This window comes from Carcharodon carcharias, chromosome 9, assembly GCF_017639515.1.
Source record: "Carcharodon carcharias isolate sCarCar2 chromosome 9, sCarCar2.pri, whole genome shotgun sequence".
Lineage (NCBI taxonomy): Eukaryota > Metazoa > Chordata > Chondrichthyes > Lamniformes > Lamnidae > Carcharodon > Carcharodon carcharias.
Window position 1 is genome coordinate 132,183,603 of NC_054475.1, and position 25,482 is coordinate 132,209,084.

Below are 25,482 nucleotides of genomic sequence, written 5' to 3' on the forward strand. Positions count from 1 at the left end.
AGGAAGGATGTAAATGCATTAGCAGCAGTTCAAAACATGTTTACTAGATTAATAACAGGTTGTTTTATAAGGAAAGGTTGGACAGGCTTGTATCCACTGGAGTTTAATAGAGTAAGCAGTGACCTGATTGAAACCTTTAAGATCCCGAGGGATCTTGACAAGGTGGATGTGGAGAGTATGTTTCCTCTTGTGGGAGAATCTTGAACTAGGGGTCACTGTTTAAAAATAAGGGGTCATTCATTTAAGACAGTGATGAGGAGAAATCTTTTTCTCAGAGGGTCATGAGTCTTTGGAACTCTCTTCCTCAAAAGGCAGTGGAAGCAGAGTCTTTGAATATTTTAAGGCAAAGCTAGATAGATTCTTGATAAGCAAGAGGGTGAAATTATTGGGGGTAGGCGGGAATGTGGAGTTGAGGTTACAGTCAGATCAGCCATGATTTTATTCAATAGCAGAGCAAGCTCGAGGGGCCAAGTGGCCTACTCCTGCTCCTAATTCATACGTTCGTAAATGGGGTTGTGAGAAGTAATTATTAGACAAAGGTTATTATAATGTAGAAACGAGAAGGAGCAAATTGTTAATAGGCCAAGAAGCTTGGTGGGTAGAGAAAAACAATCACATTTTTGGTTTCCCCAGGCCACCTATTGCTACATGGTTGCAGAGATCTTTCTCTCTCCATTAGACTCTTAAATAGACATGAAGTCTTAAGTACTGCAGGCAGATCTGAAGGAAGTGCAGAATCTACTCTAATTCATGGCACTGAGCTTCCAAACTTGCCTTTGTTATCCAGGAGTAGCACTGAGTGGGAACACTCCCCAGAACTGGGGAGCAAAACAGGCATTAGTGAAGATCTGAGAGTCCCAAGCTAAGTGTCTGTTGGAAAAGCTGAGAGGGCAAAGGGGTTTAAATTTAAAGGTACATTTCACAACTGAACATTTTGGGAAATTTAAACTGTGCTGTGTTAGTATCACTGGGTGTGGGCTATAGGCTCTCGCCCTACCCCTCAAACTGAACCAGGCACACCATTAGCTCCATAAATAATACAAGTTCCCAACCCAAAAATACTTGAGTGACCCTAACCCTGTGCAACTTGTAACTGGACACAAGTCCTAAATGCAGCTGGTGGGGACCAGAGGAAATTCATCATCACTATGTTTTTTACCCTATTTAAAAGGAATCAAGGCATGATTTGATAGAAGCAAATAGCAAACACCCTAATATAAATTGACAAAATGCCCAGAAGGGGCAGGGGGAGGCAGAGGCAGAGGGAAGGAGGAAAGAATATGCTGCTTTATTACGGTCTTGATTTTGTTGGTGTCTGGGGGTACATTAATTTAAGTGTTAAAATGGGGTCATGATAAAAAATACTTGGGAAGCACTGCTGGATATTTCACACAGCACCACTGTATAGGTGGTGGGTGTTTATGCCCTGTTTTTTAGATTAGTATCTTTCCATTATTTTTGATCATGCATTCTTTTATCCATAAATACACATTTACAATAAATTTACCCAGAATATTAAGTTCTGCTGACCTGTTTTTTTCCACCTACTGTAAGCAAGAGAAAGTTTGGTGTGTATCCTGCAGATTCCACAGTAAGCAATTTACTGCCATTTCAGGTTAATTGTTAAGCCTTGGTTTTACAAAGGTACAGCAAAGAAAATAGAGTTTGATTTAAAAGAGACTCAGGATGCTTATAGAAATTGCTGTCTAATCATGGGAAAAGTGATGGGAAAAGCTGGACCTGTAACACAATCACACCCATTTGTTAAAACCTCTCAAATGAAAAACTAGATGTTCAGTGCAACATGTGCAAGACTAGAATGCAACAATTAGATTTGGACTTCTAGATCATCAATGCAGCTGGAATGTTGCAGACTGTGTTCATGGGATCTAAACCTATGTAGAAGGCAGATTCTGACTTAGCTGATTATGAGCCTGTTAAGGTTTGGGACAAAAGGTATTTAGCACAAGGGGGTGGCAAAGAAGCAAATAGTTACTGCTTAGGCTCCGCATATCTAATTGCTGGAATTAATTTAATTTGTATTCATGCAGTGCTCAGGAGAATGATGGTAAGGGCTAAAGAGAACAGAAAAAAACCTATTAAATTCTCATGAAAATAAGGAGTTATTGGTACAGTTGATCAATACACTGTCCTTTTACCTCAAGAACTTTGTTTAGATTTCATAAATAGGACAAAATGTTCCTTCACCAACTGTAAAGGTCTTTTGTGACATGAATCTGTGTCAGTCCCAACTTAAGCCCACATCAGCCTGTTCCATGACAAAACTATTGACAACTTTGTGCAAGTTGGCACTAAATTTCAAGCGAACTCAGCAAGGTCACAGGATGATGTGCAGGAAATAGAAATGATGAGCTTGTTTAGCTTAAAAATCATATTCAGCAATGCATACAACTGGAATTATTACTTTGCTATTCTGACATCTTAAAATGCTCTTGTACAGACTGTGGTGAGAAGACTTCATTCAGATTTCTAAACCTCAGATTAAATATGTTTTTCAGCTGTTATTCCTGCAAGTCTCATTATGCAGCATCAGATTAGCCATATCCAGCACTGTCATGATTCGTGAATTTGGATTTTCATCCAAATACCCAGTTGATATAATAAAATCAGACTTTGATCTGGAACAGGCAAGAACTAAAAATTACTGTCAATCTCAGGATTTAGTGAAAAGGACACAATGAAAATCGGCTAAGCCATCAGGTGTAGAAGTTGGATTGTAACAAACTAGGAAACTCACCCCTGTAATTTTCACCCATTTGGCTAAAGGAAGCAACCTATGCTTAGATACATTTGCATTGAATATTTATTGCCATCTGGAATTTCATGCTTCATAGGTTTTTCCAGCATAAATGAGTTATTCAGCTCTGGAGTTACTGCAGCTGAACTTGATCCTCTTCTCATCTGATATAAGACCATAAAACATAGGAGCAGAAATTAGGCCATTCGGCCCATCGAGTCTACTCTGCCATTCAATCATGGCTGATAAGTTTCTCAATCCCATTCTCCCGCCTTCTCCCTCCTAATTTGGTGCACATTCTAAGGGTTAATTGACAAGGATAATGAGTCTAGACCTTGAATAATTGTCTGCCTCTTTAACTCTGTACTGCAGCACCTGTATTGCCACCCCAGCTTAAAATCAGGTAACTGCCAAACAGGGCACATTCTTGGTCTTAAATGTCAATTCCAAACAACTGATGAGCAGATCTTACCATTCTGTGGTCAAAGGGACAGAAAGGTAATCCATGCCACTCCCAGTGTTCTTCATTCAGCTAATCACTGGAATCACTCACCTGCTGTAACCTGGCTTCTATGCTCATGCTGATTGGCTGATGGTTAAGCAATAGATCAATTTAAAATTCTCAACTTATTCAAATCCCATCACCTTGCTTCTTCCCATCTCTAACTTCTGCCAGCCATCCTGTCAGATATCTGCGCTCTAATTCTGGCAGCTCCAGCTTCTATGATCTTATTTCCAATACCATTGCCAGCTGCACCTTCAGCTGCCAAAACCCTAAACTCTGGAATTCTATCCTAAACCCCTCTTTTTTCCTGCTTTAAGACACTTTAAACTTACCTCTTTGACCAAGCTTTTGGGCACCTGCCTTAATACAGCATATGGCTCAGTCAAATTTGAGAGATAAGGTGCTTTGCAGTGACATAAGGATGTTTTACTACAAGCAATTGAAAGAACAGTCCTAATAAACGTGGAAAGGCAAGTAAGGACCTGATGCATAAACAGCCAGGGTGAATAGGGAGAAAACAAGTCAGGAAGGAGCCTGGAGAAATATTACCATTTGAGGTCATGAAGTTATTCAGAGAGGAGGATTTTAAAATAAAAGCTTTAGGAAACAAAACTGTAGATGAGTGAGGAGAGATTTTGAAAAGCTAGAGTTTACAGGCCAGCAAGGAGGAGAAATCAAGTCTAGAGATAACAAATGCACACAATCGTTGTAGAGGAAGTAAAGTCTTGGTGATTGATAGAAGTCAGGGTCAACTGTTGATTATTGATGCTTGGTTCTGGATTAAATGGACAGCAGCAAGAAGTGGTATCAGTAAATCCATCAACTACTGAAACATGAAGGGAAGGATTGGAGAAAGCGGGAAGTAGCAGCTATGTAGAAGTTAGACAAAACAGATTCAATTCAAATTGGTTTTCAAAATTGATAGATTTATTTCAAGAATCAAGTTTAGTCCCTGCTATTCTATTTGCTCAAACTTAAACTCTGACGAGATGAAAAACGGTACATGATACTTGAAACATTGAACAGGATTTTGCACAATGTACAGCTAGACAAATTGCCCAAAAATCTAATTTAAGCCAACAGTTTCCCCTTTAGACAAGTATTATAAATATTTACCCCTCCTAGTTTTGCCCAGCCCTAAAAAGGAGTAAGTTTTCAAGTTTGCCAGGTCAAACATTAATCTAGCTTTTAAAATGCTGAGGGTCTGCTGTATTTATACAAGGTCCCATTGATGCAAGCATTAATTGCCTAATGTCCTTAGTTCCAGAATTTTTTCCCAAGCCTATGTATAAACACCACTATGTTCCTGCTGGAAAAATGTTAACTTGAAAAAATATCACTCAAGCAACGATGTAAACAGAAGTCTGGTGACAATCCAAAAATTGAAGCAACAAGCTCAAGTTAAAATTGATTTACAAAAAAGATTTGTTTTATTGTCATAGTTACATCTTTTGTTTCTCCTTTTTACAGTTCTCTCCCTCTGCTGCAGACAATGCCGAAGTAAGGTTTGGCTATACCAGACACACCCCTCCGATATGCCCAAGTATTAATTAGCTCATCTTGTCCCGATCAAATATCCACTTGCCAGGTGCTGTCAACTGGACAGAAATCATGGCTCTCCCTCCATAGTGGGTACCATATCCAATGATGGATAAAGAACCCACAACAATATGGGGGGGGTGGGGGAGGGCAACAGAAGTTCTTCGTTTCTGGTCAATATTAACCATAAAAGTGAATTGGTTGCTTTTGCACTTGTGGTTCATTACATGTAATTATACGACCTTGTCATTACAATTCTACAGTGAAGGTGGATGCTGAAAGATGTAAAAAGCATTTGAAATTGAAGGTGAGCTGCTATTTTAATATGAACACAAATGTTCCAGATAGAAATAATTCAAACATCAGGCTTGGGACAATTGACTTTGCACTTATTGCCCATTATTAACTATCAATTTAGTGCATGTAAAAACTGTTTCTGCATCAGAGTTTGTAGTTTAAGTGAAACCAAAAATTTGTTACATCTAGGTGTTAACTAAAAAAAATGTACAACTGAGATTACTCTATTAAATCAGCAGCAGGTACATTTGGCCCATTCCTGAACATGGATTCAAAAAGGTGAGAAATTCTATGCTACTTGCAAAAACAATTGCGAAATCAACTCACCATCATTAATGGAGAAGACATTAGGCTAAGTGAAGGATCATGCAATTACAAATTTAGTGCAAGGTTAGTCAGGATTTAATTCCATCCAAAAAACTGGACAGATGGCACAGAAAGTAAACTAAGACAGCAGAAGTGACAGATACCAACATTCAGAAAGAACTGGTTACACAGATTGGTAGCCAGTCCGACTCTTTCTTCGTCCAATTATGTAAGATATAATAACAAGAATTATTAATAGGCCCAGTGCAGCTCCAACAACGATTGGCACCAGAAAACCCAGGTCAGAATCAGCAAGACATTCTTCAGCTGTGACAAAGAAGTTAAAAGATTATTAGTTGAAGGACAGGCGCAAGAACATGCAAAAGCCCACAAAAATCCAAATTTTAAGTATTGCCTAATATAAGTAATACTAAAGGCATGATAGGTTCATATTAAAAGAACTTCAGAATTGGGGAGCACTGTTAAGTTCTATGGGTATGATTTACAGGTAAGGCTACATTCCCATCTCATTGACTAGTCATTCTTGCACTCAGTTGTCAAGCCCATCCATAGAAACTGACTGCAGAAGGGCTTGAATACACAATTAGCAGCTTATGTAAAACCAGCTAAATTAGAAACAAATGCAAAAATTTTGCATACGGGGAGATAAAGTCCCATAAGAGCAGCAATGCACCAAGCAAATTTACATGCAGAATTACACTGACTTTACCCCAAAAATTGCAAACTTCCCAAATTGTTTCACCACTTGGTGTTTACTGAAACCTGCCCTTTACGTAGGCCTACTCCATGAAAGATCCGCTCAAGTTCATTGATTTACACAAGTTTGCCCAAAACCAGGAAAAGGGCTAGGTGGCACAAAGTCACTTGATATCAACCCAACCGAGATGGATAGCAAGTTTATTCACTGGCAATTGTACAAGTAGGCAAAGTGCCTGTGATAAAGGGACGTCTGTATAAATTCCAAACCTCAATGGATGAAAGTGCATTGTGATGTTAGTTCTCAAACAGGTGCCGTTTTATGAATACAGGCATAGTTAAGACATTCTGTATTCTTACTTTACCCAAAAGGGTTCAAATTCCAAGAACTGGAATTTGAAATTCAAACTAAATTCATAATTGACAGTAGTTTAATTAAAAATTTAGAAAAGTATTTTAAAAATCAGCAGGCTTCTCAATTTAATCCAGTTACCACAAACATGAATAGTTCAACATTAAGGATTGTGAAATAGGCTTCATGAGGGTTTACTAATAGGTAGCCATGTTACTAGTGTACATTTTAGGAGGCCATCCATTATGTCCTTTAAAATTGGTCCTACAAGCTTAAAAACTAAGAGCATTTATAAATTTCACTATGGTAAGGCTTTACAATAAACTATTCAGCATCCATTCTTCCTCAAATTGTTTACAGCTGATTTTACATTTACAAACATTTTGTTTAATTGTACATTCCCAGAACTGAAAATTTAAAACTGCTCATATCCATCACTGTGATTCTGCCTGCGACCAATTATGTAGATCACCAGCACAATCAAAATTATTGCTCCCAACGCTGCTCCGACTGCAATGGGCACGATGTAGTTCTCATTTGCTTTACAGTCTTCAGCTGGATTTGAAGAAATTAAATAAAAGTTGGTGATGTCAGTAACTGAAGTACAGAGGGAAAACCCCAAATTACAAGGCACAGCTCCAAAAAGCCCATTTTAAAATGTTCAGGAACACACAGTAAAGTTGAACTACACCCAAGATTCTACTTGAAAAGAAATTCCCATTTTTCTGAAGCAATACTTTTAGAAAGGCAACTGATCACAACATTGTTTTATAAATTGCCCATTAAGTGCAGTAAGAAAAAGTGGTTCGAAATATCTCTTGCACAATGATGGTTAATCAAACCAAATTAAGCCAAAATCTAGTTCATACTAGGTGAAAAAGACAACTCATTACTAAATCTGACTGCACTTAAAATGCAAAAAAGCCATAGTTTATCCCCATTTGTGCAGTTCATCAGCAAGTACTTTGGAATCACTTATCAAGAACCTACCAAAACGAAACTTGAAGCAAGAATGCAAGTTAGAAGATTTGAATGCAACTGATCACAACTCATTCAGTACATGCAAAAGCCTGCAGTTGCAGAATAATCAGTATCAGGATTTGTTCAAATTTATACACCTTTTCAGATACGCATTTCAAATTTGGAAATAGCTACACAATCTGTCATGATTGTACAATATCCAGACTGCAATTACATTCTACTTAAAACTTACAATAGCAACCAACTATGATCAATTTCTTGGCAAATATGAACACATACTTAAAACTAGTTTTTTCATGTCAACACCACTTCTCACTATTTAGAATTAAAAGCACCCAATAACCAATAAGCAAATGTCATCCATCACTGTCATGAGGCGATTAGTGTCTATGTTACTAGAAATTATTTTTAAAAATGGAGTTGCAGTGTCTGTGTCTTCATTGGATTAAAGCCAGCTAGTCTCAAAACTTTGATGTATAGAAATAAGGTGGTTTGAAATGGTAATTAGATAAACATGGGAAGTTTAGAAACAGGTGTCAAGGGGGCAATTTGCATTTTTAAATAAACCATTCAAAAGAATGGATGAAATCTCACACCTAGAAGGCACCAAGCAGTGTTTATTTTTTCAGCTCAGACCATAAGACGTAGGAGCAGAAGTAGACCATTTGGCCCATTGAGTCTGCTCCGCCATTCAATGAGATCATGGCTGATCTGATAATCCTCACCTCCGCTTTCCTGCCTTTTCCCCCCATAAACCTCGATTCCTTTATTGACTAAAAATCTGTTTATCTCAGCCTTGAATATACTTAACCTGCACTCTGCAGTAAAGAATTCCATATTGACTACCCTCAGAAGAAATTCCTCATCTGTTCTAACTGGGCACCCCCCTTACTCAGATTATGACCTCTGGTCTTAAGGGGAAAACAACCTCTCAGCATCTACCCTGTCAAGCCCCCTAAGAATCTTATGCTTCAATAAGGTCACCTCTCATTCTTCTGAACTCCAATGTACAGGCCCAACCTATTCACCCCTCAGAAGAAAATCTCTCCATACCCGGTATCAACCCAGTGAACTTTCTCTGGACTGCCTCCAATGCCAGTATATCTCTCCTTAGATAAGCGGACCAAAACTGTTCACAGTATTCTAGGTGTGGTCTAACAAGCGCCTTATGTAGTCTTATCAAGACTTTGCTATTTTTATACTCCATTCCGTTTGAAATAAAGGCCAACATTCCATTTGCCTACCCTATTAGCTGAACTTGTATGCTAGCTTTTTTGGGTTCATGCACGAGGGCCCACAAATCCCTCAGTTCTCTTCACACTTTATATTTCATCTACCACATTTTTGCCCACTCAACCTATCTATATCCCTCTGTAGACTCTGCCATCCTCACCACTTACCTTCCCACCTATTTTTGGGTCATCTGCAAACTTGGCAATAGAACACTTATTGCCCCCAGCCAAGTTATTATTTTATATTGTAAGCAATTGTGACCCAGCACTGATCCCTGTGGCACTTCACTAGTTGCCATCCTGAAAATGCCCCCATATCCCAACTTTATGCTAATATACTACCCCCAACACCATGGGCTCTTATCTTATGAAGTAGATATATGTGGTCTTATTGAATGCTTTTGGAAATCCAAATATATTACATCTATCAGTTCCCCTTTATCTTGCTTGTTATTTGTCAGGCATGATTTCCCCTTCATGAAGCTATACTGACTGCTTGATTAGATTACACATTTCCAAATGCTTCGCTATTACATCCTTTATAATAGGCACCATTTTCCCAATAACAGATGTTAAGCTAACTAGCTTATAGTTACCTGTTTTTAAGTCCCCTTCCCTTTTTGAATAAGGTTACATTCCTCTGGGACTTTTCCAGAACCAAAGGACTCTTAGTGGATGCACTGGTAGTAATCTTCCATCTCTGTAGCTACTTCCTTTAATATCCCAGGATGCAAACCATCAGGTCCAGGTGACTTAGCAGCCTTTAGTTTCTCTAGTACTTTGATAGTTACTGTATTTATTTCCTCCCCCTGTTTTTGCCCCATGATTAATAAAATTGGGGAAGCAAAGGATGTTTTGTTAGAAGAGGTAAAATTAAAAACCTAGTGAGACAATAGAAAAGTTACGTTCAAAAAGAGAAAAGATATGCATATAGGAGGGAAAAAAAAGTGTAAAGCAAAGGCATTTTAAGATCCAACAATTGAGAGAAGTTTCAAGCTACTGTCTGCAAGGACCCAGAGCTGAAACTCATTTTGGTTGTTCTTTGCCAGGTATCTGTTTAAATCTGAGATTTACTGTTGCCTTACCAGGGATCTAACAAGAGTCAGATTAATGAGGGGATTTTTGTAGGCTTGTGTTTACAATATTACATAGCCGAGTTGTTCAAATCCCAGAGGGAAGCTTGAAACAACCGTCATAGCCCATTGTTATACTTTGTACATTTCAAGACGCAGGCTTTGAGTTTAGTAACAAGAGAGTATTGAGGGTTTTTATAAAACTAAACATTTAAAATAAGATTGTGAACACACACATCTACAAAATTACCTCTAATTAATCTGACTCTCCGTTAGACTTCCAGTAAAGCAACAGTAAATCTCAGGTTTAAACAGATACCTGGTAAAGCACAAACTGGACATGCATTCAGAATGAGTTTTTCTGGGTCCTTGCAGGCAGCAGCTCAAGGCTTCTCACTTGGATCTTAAAATGCCTCTGCTTTACATACAATTTCCTTTCTCCTTTATACATATGAATGTAAATTTTCCATTGCAACACTAGGCTTTTACCTCTAACAATAACATCTTTTCATTCCAAAGTTTATTAGGCTGAAAAAAATAAACATTGCTTGGCATCTTCTAGCTGGGTACAAGATTTCACCCATTCCTTTGAATGGAATATTTTAAAATGCAAATTACCCCCTTGATACCCATGTTTCTAACCATCTCCATGTTTATCTAATTACGATTTTGAACCTGCTTCTTTCTATACAAAGCCTCTAAGCTTGGCCTAAATAGCCAAGTGGTTATGGTACTGGGCTTGTAACCCCAAGATCAAGAGTTCAAATCTCACAATGGCAACTATTAAATAATGTAACTTCATCTGAAGCAGATGAAAACGTGTTTGTACTCGAAAGAGTTACAAAGCCTCTAGACCAGCTGGCTTTAATCCAATTAAGGCAGACAAAAGTGATTTTAAAAAATAATTTCCAATTATAGACAATGATAATCAATTTAAACTGAATTTTTAGCTAGTTTTAATTCTGGCAAACTAATACCTGAGCAAGGTTCTAGGTTTTACATTGCAAAATCTAGTTTCTCAGACTTACACAAAATGGTCTGCAAGTTTGCATAAGCAACTTGATCAGAAGCTCAAGCATCTAAAGTAAATCCCCACAGTATTAAGTTGCCTATAGGCTTCAATGAATACCTGCCTTGCTGATTTTAGCAGTCTCAATCAGCCTCATAACACGAGGTTACTAATTTAATCAATTGTCACAACCTCACTGAATGAATGAAAATTGAAAGAATTCAAATGAGGGTAGTTCAGAATTAGACACAATGAGCACAGGGCACAAGAGCTCTAGCCATTGAACCAGAAGTTTCTAAAATCAATTGGAAGAATTCAATTTGTAGGAACAAGACATTTGTGAAGTCATAAGTAGAGTTCCACCATTATTAAATAAGACCAGGATTGGTAATTGAGACTGCCAGTCTGAAATCAATTTTAACTAGAAATAAAAGCTAGTATGGAGGCTCAAAGTGTGGTTGACTCATATGTACACAAGTGTAGTAAGACACTCCACTGTACTGGGAATGGGCAATAAGTGCATTACCCATATCCAAGAAAAATGTTCAACCACATGGAGATAAATGGGTAACAATGGGGAAGTGAAATTTTAGTTATCCCTAATTGCTGTGGTTAGCAAGTGTAAGATATGCAAAACTTACATTCCTCAGCCCCAAATAAACGCTACATGAGCTTACATGAAGTTTTTATTATAAAGCCGAGTTAAACTTTTACATACAAATGAGGCACAGGAATAAAGAAACTTGGAGAAAATTCCCCAATCTGTAATTTCCAAGATAAAAGCCAACGTTTTCAAAATTTCAGTGTCTAGAGTGCAGTGAGAAACTCCAGATCCCCAAATTAGAAAAGTAGTCATCAACATTAGATAACATTTGCACATGCCAATTAGAACATTACACAAAATTCTTTCCATAATCCAAGGCACCCAACTGAAGTTCTCTATGCAGCACAATTTTTGCTAAAGACCAAACTTTTATATACACAAACTATTAACATTTATACAGTTTCCACAGTACAGCCAAACAAACTACATGAGATCTGTAAATACATGTTCAATTTTAGATTTCATATTCATTAAGTTATTGGTAGAAATGTTGGTAGTAGTGCTGGCAAATTAGTTAGTGTTAGTTTCAAGGAGTAGTTAAAGGCAAACTTGCCAATTTAAGTCATCTCTGAAGGAACACTCATTTCCTTGGCAGCAATGCCATGTCGTCTAGACAAAATTCTCAATGCCAGCAATACATATCAACATTTCATCTGTGTCAAGTGTGGGTGCAAGTTCACTGGCCCCAAGAAACTTGGCAAGAGTCTAGTGCAATTGAAGAGGAAGTTTACAAGGCAAGTACTTGCACCCACTACAGCAATCTAATCATGTCACTATGCATTTGGAGAATCAAAGAACAATTTAGAGTGTTTGGTATCCAGCGTAGCTTTTTCTTCTACCAATCACATAAGCAATCACAACAATCACAATTAAGCCAGCCAGAGCTGCACCAACTATAACAGGGATAAGAATGCTGTCATCATCCAGAGAACACTCTTCAGCTGTGGACAAAAAATAATATCAGATGAATTACCAGTTACTGCTTAGACAACCATGCACATTACAAATAAAGTTGTGTTCATTTTTCTGAAGATGTCAATCACTGATGCCTCTAGATAAATATGCTCCTTGTTATTCATGTCACTGTCTTCCTATCGACAGGCAGTATAACATGACTATTCTGCAATCAACATTAAGCAGGGAGTAGTGAATAGCCTAGTTGGCCTTGCCAGATTTTCTTCTTCCCAAGATCAAAAACATTAACTCAGCTGTAGTCTTAGTGATTCTCCTGTTGAGTTTAAACTCATCCATGAATCAAACTTGAAACTTCTACTCTTTTCTATAGAGAATCCAATGATTTAGGTTGTTACATGGATGTGACAAACAAATATCAGGGCCATCAAAATGGGGTGGAGAGCAGTTGTTGATGGAAAAAGATGCAAAGACTCTTACTGTTTCAGGATCATAAAATTAAGCATCAGTTCCAGCTATATATAAAAAAAAAAATCAGGAAAAGTAAAATCTTTTTCAGCCTATGACCAGTTTAACAGCAGCCACTGAACAAAAGCAAAAAAAGGATGGTATCATCTATAACTAGATGGCATCCACAGTCAGCATTATTCAGCAAAATTATTTACCTCTGGAGAAGGTTCCATTCTTGACCTCAAATGGTTGGACCCATACATTAAAGGTATTAATAACCAATTGGTCAGTCACCACTAGGCTCTGCTCCTTGTGACACATGTATGAGCTTCCAACAAATGCTTGCCAATACCTCAGATTGCTATTGTTGCTGTTAAGTGCAGTTGCTGAGGGAAAAAAGTCATTGTCAGTCAATTCATAGAAAACTTAAGCCAGACAAGTTCCTCACCCTTAAATTTGTATTCATCTATCAAGAGATGAACTGGGACATTCAATTTTAGTGTTAATAAACTGCACTTATCGGCACAATTTGTTAACTACTGTCTTGTGTAATTGCCCCAATTACAGAGAATGATAATGTAACAAATAGTTTACGCCAACTAGAAACCAGAAAATGACTAATTGGTTCTGATTCGGACGGACCAAACACCCCATGATTCGGACGGCCATGCCAGGTTCCTCAGGATCACAGTTAGTGTTTTGGAATAGTTGGGGAAGAATGATCCATTACTCCCCTTTTTCAAATTACATGGTTGCAAGGGATGGAACATTGTTAGCTACAGTTTCTGTATTCATACCTAAAAAAAAGGAACAAATGGCAACAAACAATTCAGTTAGAAAAAAAACACTAATAAAACTATTCAGCTAGAACAGTAGACTTTATCCAAGTGCAGTTTACAACTTGGAAAAGCGGACTACTGGAATGAGTGCAGATTAAAAACAAGGTAGTTCAGTTCCACAGAAGTGGGATATAGTTGAGCAGTTTGTCTTTGGTTTATAAAGGAAGGTCAGAAATGGCTAAATGCATTTTTATGTCCCTGCACTACAAGTCAAATTCAACTCAGTCCTCCTTCACAGAAAATACATTTTAGATGGCAAGATCAATAGTTTGCCAAAAGCAAAAATCTTATGGCTACTGTAGTAGCCAATACTTACTTGAACCATTTATAACCAAGCTTATGTTAGCTTTCACCTCCTTCAAGAAGAATTTTGATTGTTCCTGAAACAAACATCAAGATAAGGAATCTCAACATTATTCTGGCACAGGAATCAAACTAGAGATTTTATATTTATAATCAAAGAACTGCCACATTCCTACAATGGCCTAGAAAGTTCATACAATGAGATGAGACAGAACAAGGTGGTCAATTTGAATCTGAAGTCTGTCCCCAGTAGTCAATTTCAACAGTTGTGGAAATTGAGGTCATGCCCCTGGGCTAGGTAGGAGGTTGGTTAAAGTTCCTGCTCCTAATGAATTTACTGGAGTATATACACATGAATAGGAATAAAAACTATGTGTTGTCCTAGCTAAATAGCCAACTCACTAAAATGTGTATGAAGTACTGATAGCATCTATTGTTGACACTCTTCTTCCTAGATCCACAGTATTTAAATCCAGACCCAAAACCCTTACTCAAATGAAAACTGGAGTTTGAACATTGTTAATGTTAACATCCCTCCAAACAAATCCCCAGTCTATTAGCAATCATTTCATTCTTTACCTTATCCTACTTTTAAATCTTGCCTATATCCTGAAAATGTAACTCAAATATTTGCTCTAGGGAAATTTCTACATTTAAAGTTGTAAGTTAGGAGCCCAACTTTGCTTTTAAAATTAAATACTGTAATGGAAGTACAATTCAACACTTACCACCATGAAACTAAACTGAATAGTTGTGTCCTTGTCTTCCAGAAGAAGGGTTGCATCCTTATCACCACAGTGTCCACTTGCAGTAGAATTGGAATTCATATTAATTACCTGCGTCTGAGGGAGGAAAAGCTGTTAGGGGCAGATTTGGGGCAAATAGAAATAGATACTGTCAGAAAGCAGTAATACCTTGTTATCTGTATAGGTAATATTCAGCTGCAATCCCATATTGGCAAGGAGACAAGAATCACTTCCATTCTTAACAGTGTAGTTGCCCACTGCTGGCAACTCTGGTGGAGGTTTAGTTGGGATTGGGGTCACAGTTGAGGTTGTCTGTGTTGTAATAGGTGCTACCGTGGTGGACATATCTGCCTTACAGAATGATTCTTGGAAGAAAAAAGATTACAGGTTAATTTGCTCATTGCTCAAAGTTCAAACCAAAAACTTCCAGGTTAGTTCATTAGTCATAAAAACAAAAAACCGCGGATGCTGGAAATCCAAAACAAAAACAGAATTACCCGGAAAAGCTCAGGAGGTCTGGCAGCATCGGCAGAGAAGAAAAGAGTTGACGTTTGGAGTCCTCATGACCCTTAAGTGAGGACTCAAAACGTCAACTCTTTACTTCTCCGTCGATGCTGCCAGACCTCCTGAGCTTTTCCAAGTAATTCTGTTTTTGTTTTAGTTCATTAATCAGTTAGAAATGGCCCTAGCAGCTGCAAACTCTTCCTGCTAAGGGCAGCTTTCATATGAGAATGCTCCTGTTCAAGCACTTAAGGTTTAGTAGCGTTGATGCACAATGGAGGTTTTAAAAATTTTCTTAAATCTTTTTAGGTATGCCATTGTTTCAAACAGCCACAAGCAATAGGGGAGGTGCCTAATACAATGAAATGAGAAACTACTGCTTAGAGTATAGCCATACTTCAGACAAATGGATGGATTTGGAACTAATGGAGCAGAAGGAGAACAAGTAGTTTTGGACACTTTTTTTTAAAAAACAGTCTAGTTTTGTGGCTGGCTAGCACCTGTCCTCTGGCTAACAGCAGGGGCTGGATAAAATAGGAATCTAATCCCTAACCAGCTAATTCTATAGTCAACTCAAAAATGTATTTAATGCATGGCTCAACTTTGCAGCACAAATTGTTTTATGTACAAGACAAATTATATCCAATATTCCATTTAACCATAGCCAGGTTTTTCCCCTGTGAAGCCTAGGGAGGTCAAGTGCCATTATAAACATTTGGGATCTGAACTCAAATCTAGCATATCAGCATTGACCTAGTTTTGGTGTCCAGCTGAATAACAAAGATAATTAAAAACAAAGACAAATGGAGCATTTTCTTACTATTTTTGCTAACTGTTCCATTTTCCACAAAGGCTTGAATGCCAACATTCCAAAAAACCATGACAACTGCTTCACTTGCAATAGCTTTAACACTTCGACATGTGTAGATTGTGTTAAGGGGTACAGACTCCATTAGAGAATTCACAGCCACATACTTTACACCTACAAAAGGTAAAACAAAACAAAAACTCAATAAAAAAAGTACATTGAAATGTCAAGTTCTCTTGCCTCAAGGAAAAAAAAAATAGTATCTAAAAATAGCATTTAACAAGTACAAGCTTAGGTACAACCTACCTTCACTATCAAAGCTGCTCCTAGTTCTCCCAACTTTCCTAGTGGAATGTACCAGGAAGCCAACCCAGAGAGGAATGGGCCACAAGCACACAACAGTGCCACCAGAGTGAACTCATGGAGGAATAAAAACTAGAATCATCCATTGTAGCATTTAGCCAGTTTTACTACAGACCCAATTTGAGTGGCAATTGAAAGGATGTTGTGCCTGGCTATTTCATAACATTAGCCTTATGAAGTATAGCTTCAAGTATAAAATGGTACAGCAAATCAGGAAGCATATACCCCATGAGAATATGGGTTAGCCAAGGAAATGGGTGCACATAATTTGTAGTACCTTGATTGAAAATATAGTGCAAGTCACACCTAAACTGAAATTTATGTATCCAAAGCACTTTGTAACATGTGCAGTTCTGGTCACTGCAACATGAGATTTGAGCATGTTGCCTGGACTGGAGAAATTTAGTTCAGCGAAGATCGGCTAGGGTGGTTTCCTTTGAAAAGGAGGAGACTTCATTGGGGTGCATACAATGGGAATCTAGATAGAGCAGATAAGGTGTGCCTTTTTCACTTAAGAGGTCCACACCAGGGGGCATAGATTTCAGACAAGGGGTTTAGGGAGGGGATTAAAGGGGAAAATGTTTTCACCCAGAGGAGGAGATCTGGAACATTGAAAAGGATGATGGAAGCAGAAACCCTTAAAGCATTTGAAAAATTCTTAACATACAATTGAAGTGCCATAACCTACCCCATTATGGACCAAGAGCCAAAAAAATGGGAAGTGGACCAGATGATTTTGTTGAGTGGTCACAGTGGGCCAAATGGCCTCCATCCATGCTGCAAGTTATGATTTTGATTCACTTCATAGTTTGCCTACATGTTATTTGGCTAAGTCACATCAGTGTGCAAAACTGATTACAAGAAAAATTAGCAAGATTCTGTTTTGATGGCACTGGATAGTCAGGCAACTGTTATTCCAATAGTGCCATGAGATCTTGGAGGGGACAAATGGGGCACATGACCTTGTAGAGTCCTCTGAAGGATGACAATTCCCACAATGTTACACTTAAGTTCTGAAAAGTTCTGCATTGTACTGTCCGCTTAGAACATAGGCTCAAATCCCAGGGTCAGGCTTGAACCTATAACCCAACTCAGGTGAGATGAGCTACCAACTAAATCAGGCTGATACCACAACTTTATGCGAAATAATGATCAGCTTACTACTTGCATTAAGATATGGCTGCATCTTATATAAAGTTTTTTGCATATGTTGATAATAGATTGTGCATCAAATTATATCTTGCTGTCCCACAACCTGCCTCAGTGTAAAGGCAAGTAGACGGAACAGGAAAGGCACCCCAATGGATTCACCGTGAAAACAAGGGCATTAGCAACATATGAATACAGTCAGTTCAAGCCATCTAGCTCAGACGGAGGACTATTTTGGACTACATAGCACAGCAGTTTGTGGCTACTAGGCTCCCTTGAGCATCTTAAGATAGCCACGTGTCACTGCCATGATCACCTTATTCAATTTATACCATAACAAGATAAATCCATACTTTTGTTTGTTGCTCCAGGAAAAAGTTTTGTATCACTGGTGTTATAAGTGAAAGTAAGTACATCGCCACTAAATTTTCCAGCAGAATGGGAGAAGTTTAAGCTCAAGGAGTGACCAGTTCCGAAGCCCATTTTCAACAAGGGAGCCGAATTGTTGCCACCACATGTGCTTCCATTAGATGATAATGAATTCGGCAACTGAAAAGTTGCATTTTCCTGAATAAAGAAATGCGTAGACAATTAAATTGGTTAAATTTAACTAGCTTAGTTAGGACCACAGGGACAAGTGCAAAAATCTCTGCACATTGCACCCCTCCCAATGATGTATTAACATCGTGGGTTAAGTAAAAAAAGCTGAATGTTCTCAAACTGGAATACACCAAAAGAGGGTTGAATAATTGATCTTGACCAAGAAATTTTTTTTTTTTTAAACTTTCAGTTCAGTCAGAACTAAAAGCATAGCCACTGTTCATTCTAAACACAAATTGTTCAGGTGGTAAGTGTAGATAATATGGTACTGAACAAGATAGCAGTGCATGCTTGGTTTGAAGACAGAACACAAGGGCTGAAATGGCCTGCACCTGTTCTTATGTCAGATGCCAGTCTGTGTGGCCAAGTCAGCCTCAGAGATTGAGTGGAAGCTCTAGTCTATTATAGCTTCTATTAAAGTTGCTAGTTTGGGCTACAGTCAGCCACAATGGATCATTCATGATATGTACAACCAGGCACTTGTTTTCCCCATAGTACCTGCCTGCCACCTGGATGCATTCATGTTACACAGTGTTACTCAAAGGACAAGGCAGTCAAAGATGCAGGAAAGAAATAAACATGGGCATTGTTAAAAAGTTCTTTCATGACTAGCTAATGTACTACCTAACACAAACAGAACCATAGCATGGACAGGCAAACCATCAGGGAATCATAACAGTCCAGGGATAGTTTGAATATTAAACATTCAAACATCAAGAATTATAGCCCCTCCAGCCTATCATTGAAACGCTAGTCTACACTTCAGCCATCTACACTTCTGCCACCCATGTTCCAAAAGGGGCGAAAGGGGCACCTTTAAGAAAACTTGTTATGGGTGAACAATGAGCCACCATTTATAAAAGATGGTATTTTATGGATATGTTGAAAACAGATGCTGCTGAGTCAGAAGAGATATATTGGTGATATATTGGAGAAAATCTACTTTGTTGATATTTATGGCTGGAATGACAAAGCTTCAAGTGATAGTGCTGACTCAGCAAGCAAAGATATGCCGGATTCGAATGTTTCTAACTTGAAGTCTCGATTTTATTTTAATAAAACCATCTTGGGCATCCAAATAGAGGATTATTAAGTCATGCACTACTGAAATATCCTTAGTTTCTATAACCCCAGTTCAATCATTCCTCTTTGTTGTGCTATCCTTGGGTCAAAGTACATCTGCAATAGGACTATTTACTAAGGAAAATCAGGTTTCAACTCAGAAGCATTTCCAACTACAAGAGAGTTCAAGATAAAATTTCAAATAAGGTTAAACAGCTTATATCAACAATCCAGGAGTCTCATCTTTCCTGGCAGGTAGAACAGGTAGCCTGCACATTTGGATAGTTCCTCAGGCTAATGTAGAGTTTAATTTACTTTCATTTGGTCACCACCTGCACCTTTGCTTGCCTTGAAATGAGCATATTGTTCATTCCTTCCACACAGGAAACATGCAGCTGTTTTATTAGTGAACACATTGTACACATGGGGTACCCAGTTACAAGCGAAGGTCCACTCCACCCCCACCCAAAAAACCATTTTCATCTTCTCCAAAGAAAGAGGATATGGTTTCAGGGCACAATACCACTGAGTGCCAATCTCAAGTGGTCGAACACAAACCATTACAGCTGAAAAAACCCAAAACCTTCAAATGGATCCCTGGATAGTGATCAGGAGCCAAAACGTAGTTAAAATTTCCCTCTGAGCCAGGTTTCAAGACCACACTACAGCAGCTGAATGCACCAACTAAATTTACACACGTCGGATTGAAGCTGTGAACTTCCTCATCTGCATGACTACTTATCTGCTTTAATGGAGTCAGCAAATTAATTGTACTACTTACCATTGTCCCATTTCCTTCATAACGGACAGTGAAGTTGACAGACAGTACAGCTTGTATGCAGGTGTTGTTATCCTTGCCAAGGATTTTAATCTCTACTGCTTTAGCAAGTGAAAGCCCTGAAAAATATTAAATGTTCAGGCTTCACTTAGTTACTCTGGAACAGCCATTACACTTCAATCTGCATAAATTCAGCTTGTACATCATGATTGGTTACAAGAGATTGCTTTTACAATACTGCACAGCAGCTGTAATTGCTGTACTGCACAACTCTTGGGCCAAAGCTCATCTGCAAAAGGATCACTTACGAGGGTAGTCAGGTTTAGACCATTAGAATTACAATATTAAAAAGATGCTTACAGCTACCACAGGGGTGAACTGAATCAAGGTTACTCACAATTTATGAATAAAGATACCGTTCAAAATGGATCAACTTGCCAAAGCAGGGCCCAGTAGTGAATATACCAAAGCTAAAGGATGAACAATCCTTGATCAGAATTTGTATGATGTATGGGGCTAAGTACAATAGGCCCACTATAGACATTCCCTTTACCAAGGGAAACAAAATCAAATGAAAGCTATAGTGGTATCAAACTTGAGGCCATACCCATCTCTACAAAAAGAGAGATTCTTTCCACAGATGCTACCAGACCCAGAGGTACTTAATTCCAGATTTCCGACATGTGCAGTATTTTGCTTTTGTTCTACAAAATGCTTAATATTTAATCTAGCCTTATTCTCATAATTAGCATTCACTTGCTCTTGTGAAGAGGTGTGAAGTGTGACCTACCATAGCAGCACAAATCAAGATCACAACTTCTTCAGAAAGTCATGGGTACAACTGCAGATACTGCACCACTTTATGGATTGGCAAAGTGAAATGAAATACCAAGGGACAATTCTCCACAATCTATTAGCACTGCCACCAGCTTAAATTATTGCATCAGCTGATGTTTTGCCAAATACAAGAATGTAAGCTTTGAATATTTCAATTTTTCAATTAAATTGTGAAGCTAGAAGCATGTACATTCATTAAAATATTTAATACCTAGTAAGGAAATTCCAAACAATTAGTATCAAATGTCACTTTGGCAATGTAAGAGATACTTAACTGTACAGTAGATGACAAAAGAATCCAGCGGCTGAAAAGATTTCAGAGTCCATTTCATAGAAAATTTTTAATGAGTTTTCCCCCAGAAAATCAGGAGCTCAAGCAATGAAGCCATTTTTATTCTACCAAAAAGTGGTAATTTTTCCCATATGCAAGCCTACAAAGCAACATGTAAAGTCATAATCCTGCCCTGCCTCATTGGGAAGAAAAATATTCGAGATAGAAGCCAACATATACTCTATTATAGAATGATGACTTACTTGTCCACAAATTCACCAGCATTACTGGTTGAACATTTCTAAAATGTGAAATGCACATACATTAAACAATAAACCCCATTTCAATAATCCTGTTGGTGCAAGACCAGCATGCAATGATTCCTGGGGTTAAAGTACACCTTCTGCACTAAATAATTTAGTTACGATGGCAGGCTAAACACGAACTGGCACATGAAGTACTTTCACAATCATTGGCTTTTAAGAGTAAGGCTTAGCCAATAATTACAGATGCAAACAAGTGGATAAAAGCTATTGAGAAGTTAGAAAATCGAAAAGCATAAGAATATTATTTCTACAATTCATTGACAAATAGCTGGTTATCCCCAAAGCAAATAACCACCTAAGCTTCAATATTGTAATCCACTATGCATAAACAGATCAAATGTCCTAAACCAGCATTTCAGGCAAAGAATTTAAAACTACTTACAAATTTGAAACTGCACCTTCAGCGGTTACCAGTGACACATTCACACATTCAGAAGCTGTTAACCAAAGGTCTGTTAAACAATGAGACTTTGAAATTTGTACTTCAAACTCAAAAAACCAAGTACAGTTCCTTCCCCTCAAAAACAAGCTGTAGCTAGAGAACTGAACCGCAGAACTCTAGAGCAAAGTATTGGCCACATATGGTCACTTTTCATCTAAAGTATAGCAAAAAGGTAGAAAAGCAGCTTTGTAAAGAAACAATAACTAATGAGCACTACAGCTGACATGGGATGCTTCAATATTTTCAACTATATACTAAATAAACTCACTGAAGAGTACCGACAGTCAACTCATTGCGAAGGCTAACATAGATATTGGGCAGGTAGAAAGGGATTCAAGCAAAGTCACCTCACTTTGTTCACTGCACTTATTTCTAAAGGTGGTTACCTAGATGAGTTGAATTTGGCAACATCGAGAGCAGCTCATATTGCTCAATGGGAATACACAAAACATTGGATGCATCACACCTAGCTTTGTAAAGGCAGACAGGATCTATTGTAGAAATTAGAATAAAAATAACTGAAAAAATCCTCCCAATTCTGCAACATTACTTTAAATAATTTAAAGTAATAATAATCATTCCTAATTATTTCCTCTCGACTTAACCTAGAAAATGTTAGCAAACACCAGCAATTATGTGCTGCCTCATACAAACAGTATCAACAGGCTATATTCAATCACATGGGGACAAATAGCCAAGTGCCCTGTCCTAAACCAATCATCAGCACAAGCCATTAAGCAAGTGGTTAAGGAGCAGAAATATGCCTTTGCGCCCTGCAGCAGTTAAGACACAGCCTTCAGCTAAACTTGTAATCTAATTTGAGGGAGTCGGTGGCAAAAGCCTAAAGCACAGGAATTTACAGTTGCAAAACTTCAAATACTCATAAGTTTGGATTTGGAAAGTTTATCAACTTGCTTTTGTTGAAAATTAAACACAAAAATGCCTATTACCAAATTTAGCTATAAGTTATCAGAAATTTGTAAATAAAAGACAAAGAAAAATAAAAACTCTAAAATAGAATTAAAGCTGGGCAATAATAAAGTGGGGGAAAAGTACCCATAGTCAGAACTACTCCAGAATATCTGCACCTTTGTCCTCAGGAAAGATAAGATTTGTTGTTTATTTCAGTAACTCCACATTTCTATCAATGACACTAAAGAGCAAGCTAAGAATTAGTGAGCTGGAACGCTACAATCGGTACACAATGATTGTAGATGCTGCAAACATTTAATTGTAAAAGGGCAGGATTAACACGTTAGAGTGCAGACCCTCAGCCATTCGCAGTTGCTACTGTTACATTTACAGCAACTCTAACCCTTTAGCAAATTGGAAACACCCGGAAAAATAAATAGCGCGTTTTACAGTTCACCACCAGACAACACATTTAAAAGGCGGAGATTAATGGAATGACTTTTTATTAACCTGTTTGTTAAACCGGCTCATGGAGAATAAAGTTGACAGGGGGTCGGTTAGGCCTGTCCTGCCCCAGCTCCACAATCAGCAAGCGGGACGGTCAATACCTTCCCGCAGGCTTTCCCCTTCACTAGGCCAGCGGGTATTCACACAGCTTCCCATTAACAACCATACACACCTGCAATGAGCAGAATGGCGAGCCAGAAACCACCAGAACGCTGCATGGCCAAAGATTGACAAGATGACGACGAATCCCACACAGCAAACACCCGCTGCACAGACCCTCGATTAAAGCGCGACAAAGCCGCACGTGACCCGCGCCCTCAGCGACGGCCTCGACCAATCGGCTGCGGCCTCACCGCACCCAACCACCCAATCGGCTGGCAGTGCTGCGAAATAGCCAATCACCTCTGGATACGCCCAGTTAGCGTGTGCCCGAATGACCAATGACGAACAGAGGATGAGCCCCCGGACCGATCAGCATACAGGTCCGGCCAATCACCCAATGGCCAATCAACCAATCACACACGAAAATCTCCCCCATTAGCCAATCACGTCCTACGTTCTTAAATAAGTCAAAGACAGGTATTTCCAACAAGCTAATTAGGAACAGAAATTCCTTCCCAGACTTAGCCGTGCTGAGGAGTTTCTGAACAGGTTGCCCACTATGCAGACAAGTCACAAGTACTTGGATCCTATATCAGCTTTAGGACAACAATGACAGTTGTTTTTAACCTTCAACAAATAAAAAGAAATGTAATGGATTTGTTTCCCTTATGACATTGACATTTTGGACTCAGACTGTCACCTGCTACGTTGGTGATGCCAGCATAATCACGAGTTAGGATAATGAATCAGTTGGTGGATGACATGTGACGTTGCTGTTAGAATAGTTAGTTAAAGTTTCCTGCACTTAGGGATAGTAATGTAATAGTTGTAAAGGAAAATTTAACGTTTGATCAATTTTATTATTTGAATTTTAAATGTTTCAATTTTGAAAAAAAGTACAGATCTGTTAACATCGGTCCTATCAAAATGTTAAATATTCAATCATAAGCTTACATCTAAGGTATTGATTCATCTTTATGAAAAAATAATTGCAGGAATCCTCCAAACTGTTGAATACCAGTTAGGGTGATGGCCGCTTGGATAAGTACATAGATTCTGTCATTTTGCTTCTGAGCACCTGCACCCCACCCCACGCCCACCACCTCCCATGTTGTAAAAAATCCATAGTCACCCTATAACACATAACAAGTATTTTGTTCTGCATAATAAATAGTTATTCAATCAAACGTATAAACGTTGGAGCTGTATATAACGCTAGTTAGGCCACAGCTGGAGTACTGTGTGCAGTTCTGGTCACCACATTATAGGAAGGATGTAATTTCACTGTCAAAGGTGCAGAGAAGATTCATCAGGATGTTGCCTGGGCTGGAGCGTTTCAGCTATGAAGAGAGACTGGATAGGCTAGGGTTGTTTTCCTTAGAGCAGAGAACACTGAGGGGGGACCTGATAGGGGTGTACAAAATTATGAGGGGCATAGATAGGGTAGATAGGAAGAAATGTTTTCCCTTAGCAGAGGGGTCAATAACCAGGGGGCATAGATTTAATGTAAGGTGCAGGAGGTTTAGAGGGAATTTGAGGAAATTTTTTTTCACCCAGAGGGTGGTTGGAATTTAGAACACACTGCTGGAGGGTGTGGTAGAGACAGGAACCCCCACATTTAAGAAGTATTTAGATGAGCACTTGAAATGCTGTAGCATACAGGGCTACGGGCCAATTGCTGGAAAATGGGATTAGAATAGATAGGTGCTTGATGGGTGGCACAGACACGATGGGCCAAATGTGCTGTATGACTCTTTGACTTATTGTTTTTCTTAATGTGGAAATTGTTGCTAGTGCTGGGCACCAAACAGACTCAGGCGTGGGCATCAGATTGAGGCTGTGATGAGGGGTGTGTGCAGCTGCGAATCATTTTACACCTGAATAAGAGGTGAAGCTCAGATACTGGCCATTGGCAAAATTCTCTAGCACAGGTTTAAAAATTCATGAGAGATAGAGGCTTAGGTGTATGCACAAGGTTTGCATTTTACATATTTTGATTATTTGTGGTGGACCCCTTGAAATCATCTCACTGACCAACTGTGGCACTGTGAATCAAATGACTGCAAGATTGGGGTGTGAAGCATAGAAGACAGAAGAATGTAGGAATTCAGAGGTCTTAGGTATTTGATAGTAAGAGGAATAGATGGTGTGTCTGTAACTGTCGATTTAAGTCCTGCATGGTGTGTGCCTCTCTAGTGCCA

The 25,482-nt window shown here is 38.6% G+C and overlaps 1 protein-coding gene across 2 annotated transcripts; it reads right to left on the reverse strand.

Annotated features, from left to right (window-relative positions):
- Positions 1-4,168: 4,168 nt before the first annotated feature.
- Positions 4,169-23,516, reverse strand: lamp2 (lysosomal-associated membrane protein 2). Of its 2 annotated transcripts, none has more exons than XM_041195387.1 (9): positions 23,352-23,516; positions 19,888-20,003; positions 17,798-18,011; positions 15,945-16,106; positions 14,792-14,988; positions 14,606-14,719; positions 13,891-13,954; positions 12,951-13,121; positions 4,169-7,029 (listed from the first exon to the last, which is right to left on the reverse strand). In XM_041195387.1, the coding sequence occupies exons 1-9, from the start codon at positions 23,395-23,397 to the stop codon at positions 6,890-6,892; spliced, it is 1,224 nt and encodes a 407-aa protein (XP_041051321.1). In that variant the 5' UTR covers positions 23,398-23,516; the 3' UTR covers positions 4,169-6,889. The 2 variants fall into 2 exon arrangements, with proteins under 2 accessions (XP_041051321.1, XP_041051322.1); XM_041195388.1 differs by lacking the exon at positions 4,169-7,029 and adding an exon at positions 11,443-12,314.
- Between the last annotated feature and the right edge of the window lie 1,966 nt (positions 23,517-25,482).

What these genes read in the sequence shown, in the direction of transcription:
- lamp2 (XM_041195387.1), bottom strand. Translation starts at nt 23,397, where the DNA reads ATGCAGCGTTCTGGTGGTTTCTGGCTCGCCATTCTGCTCATTGCAG. An exon ending in TGGAACAGTTAGCAAAAATA is followed by an intron (nt 14,989 to 15,944) that starts GTAAGAAAATGC and finishes TTTTCTTCCAAG; the next exon opens with AATCATTCTGTAAGGCAGAT. An exon ending in CTTGGTTATAAATGGTTCAA is followed by an intron (nt 13,122 to 13,890) that starts GTAAGTATTGGC and finishes TTTTTCCCTCAG; the next exon opens with CAACTGCACTTAACAGCAAC.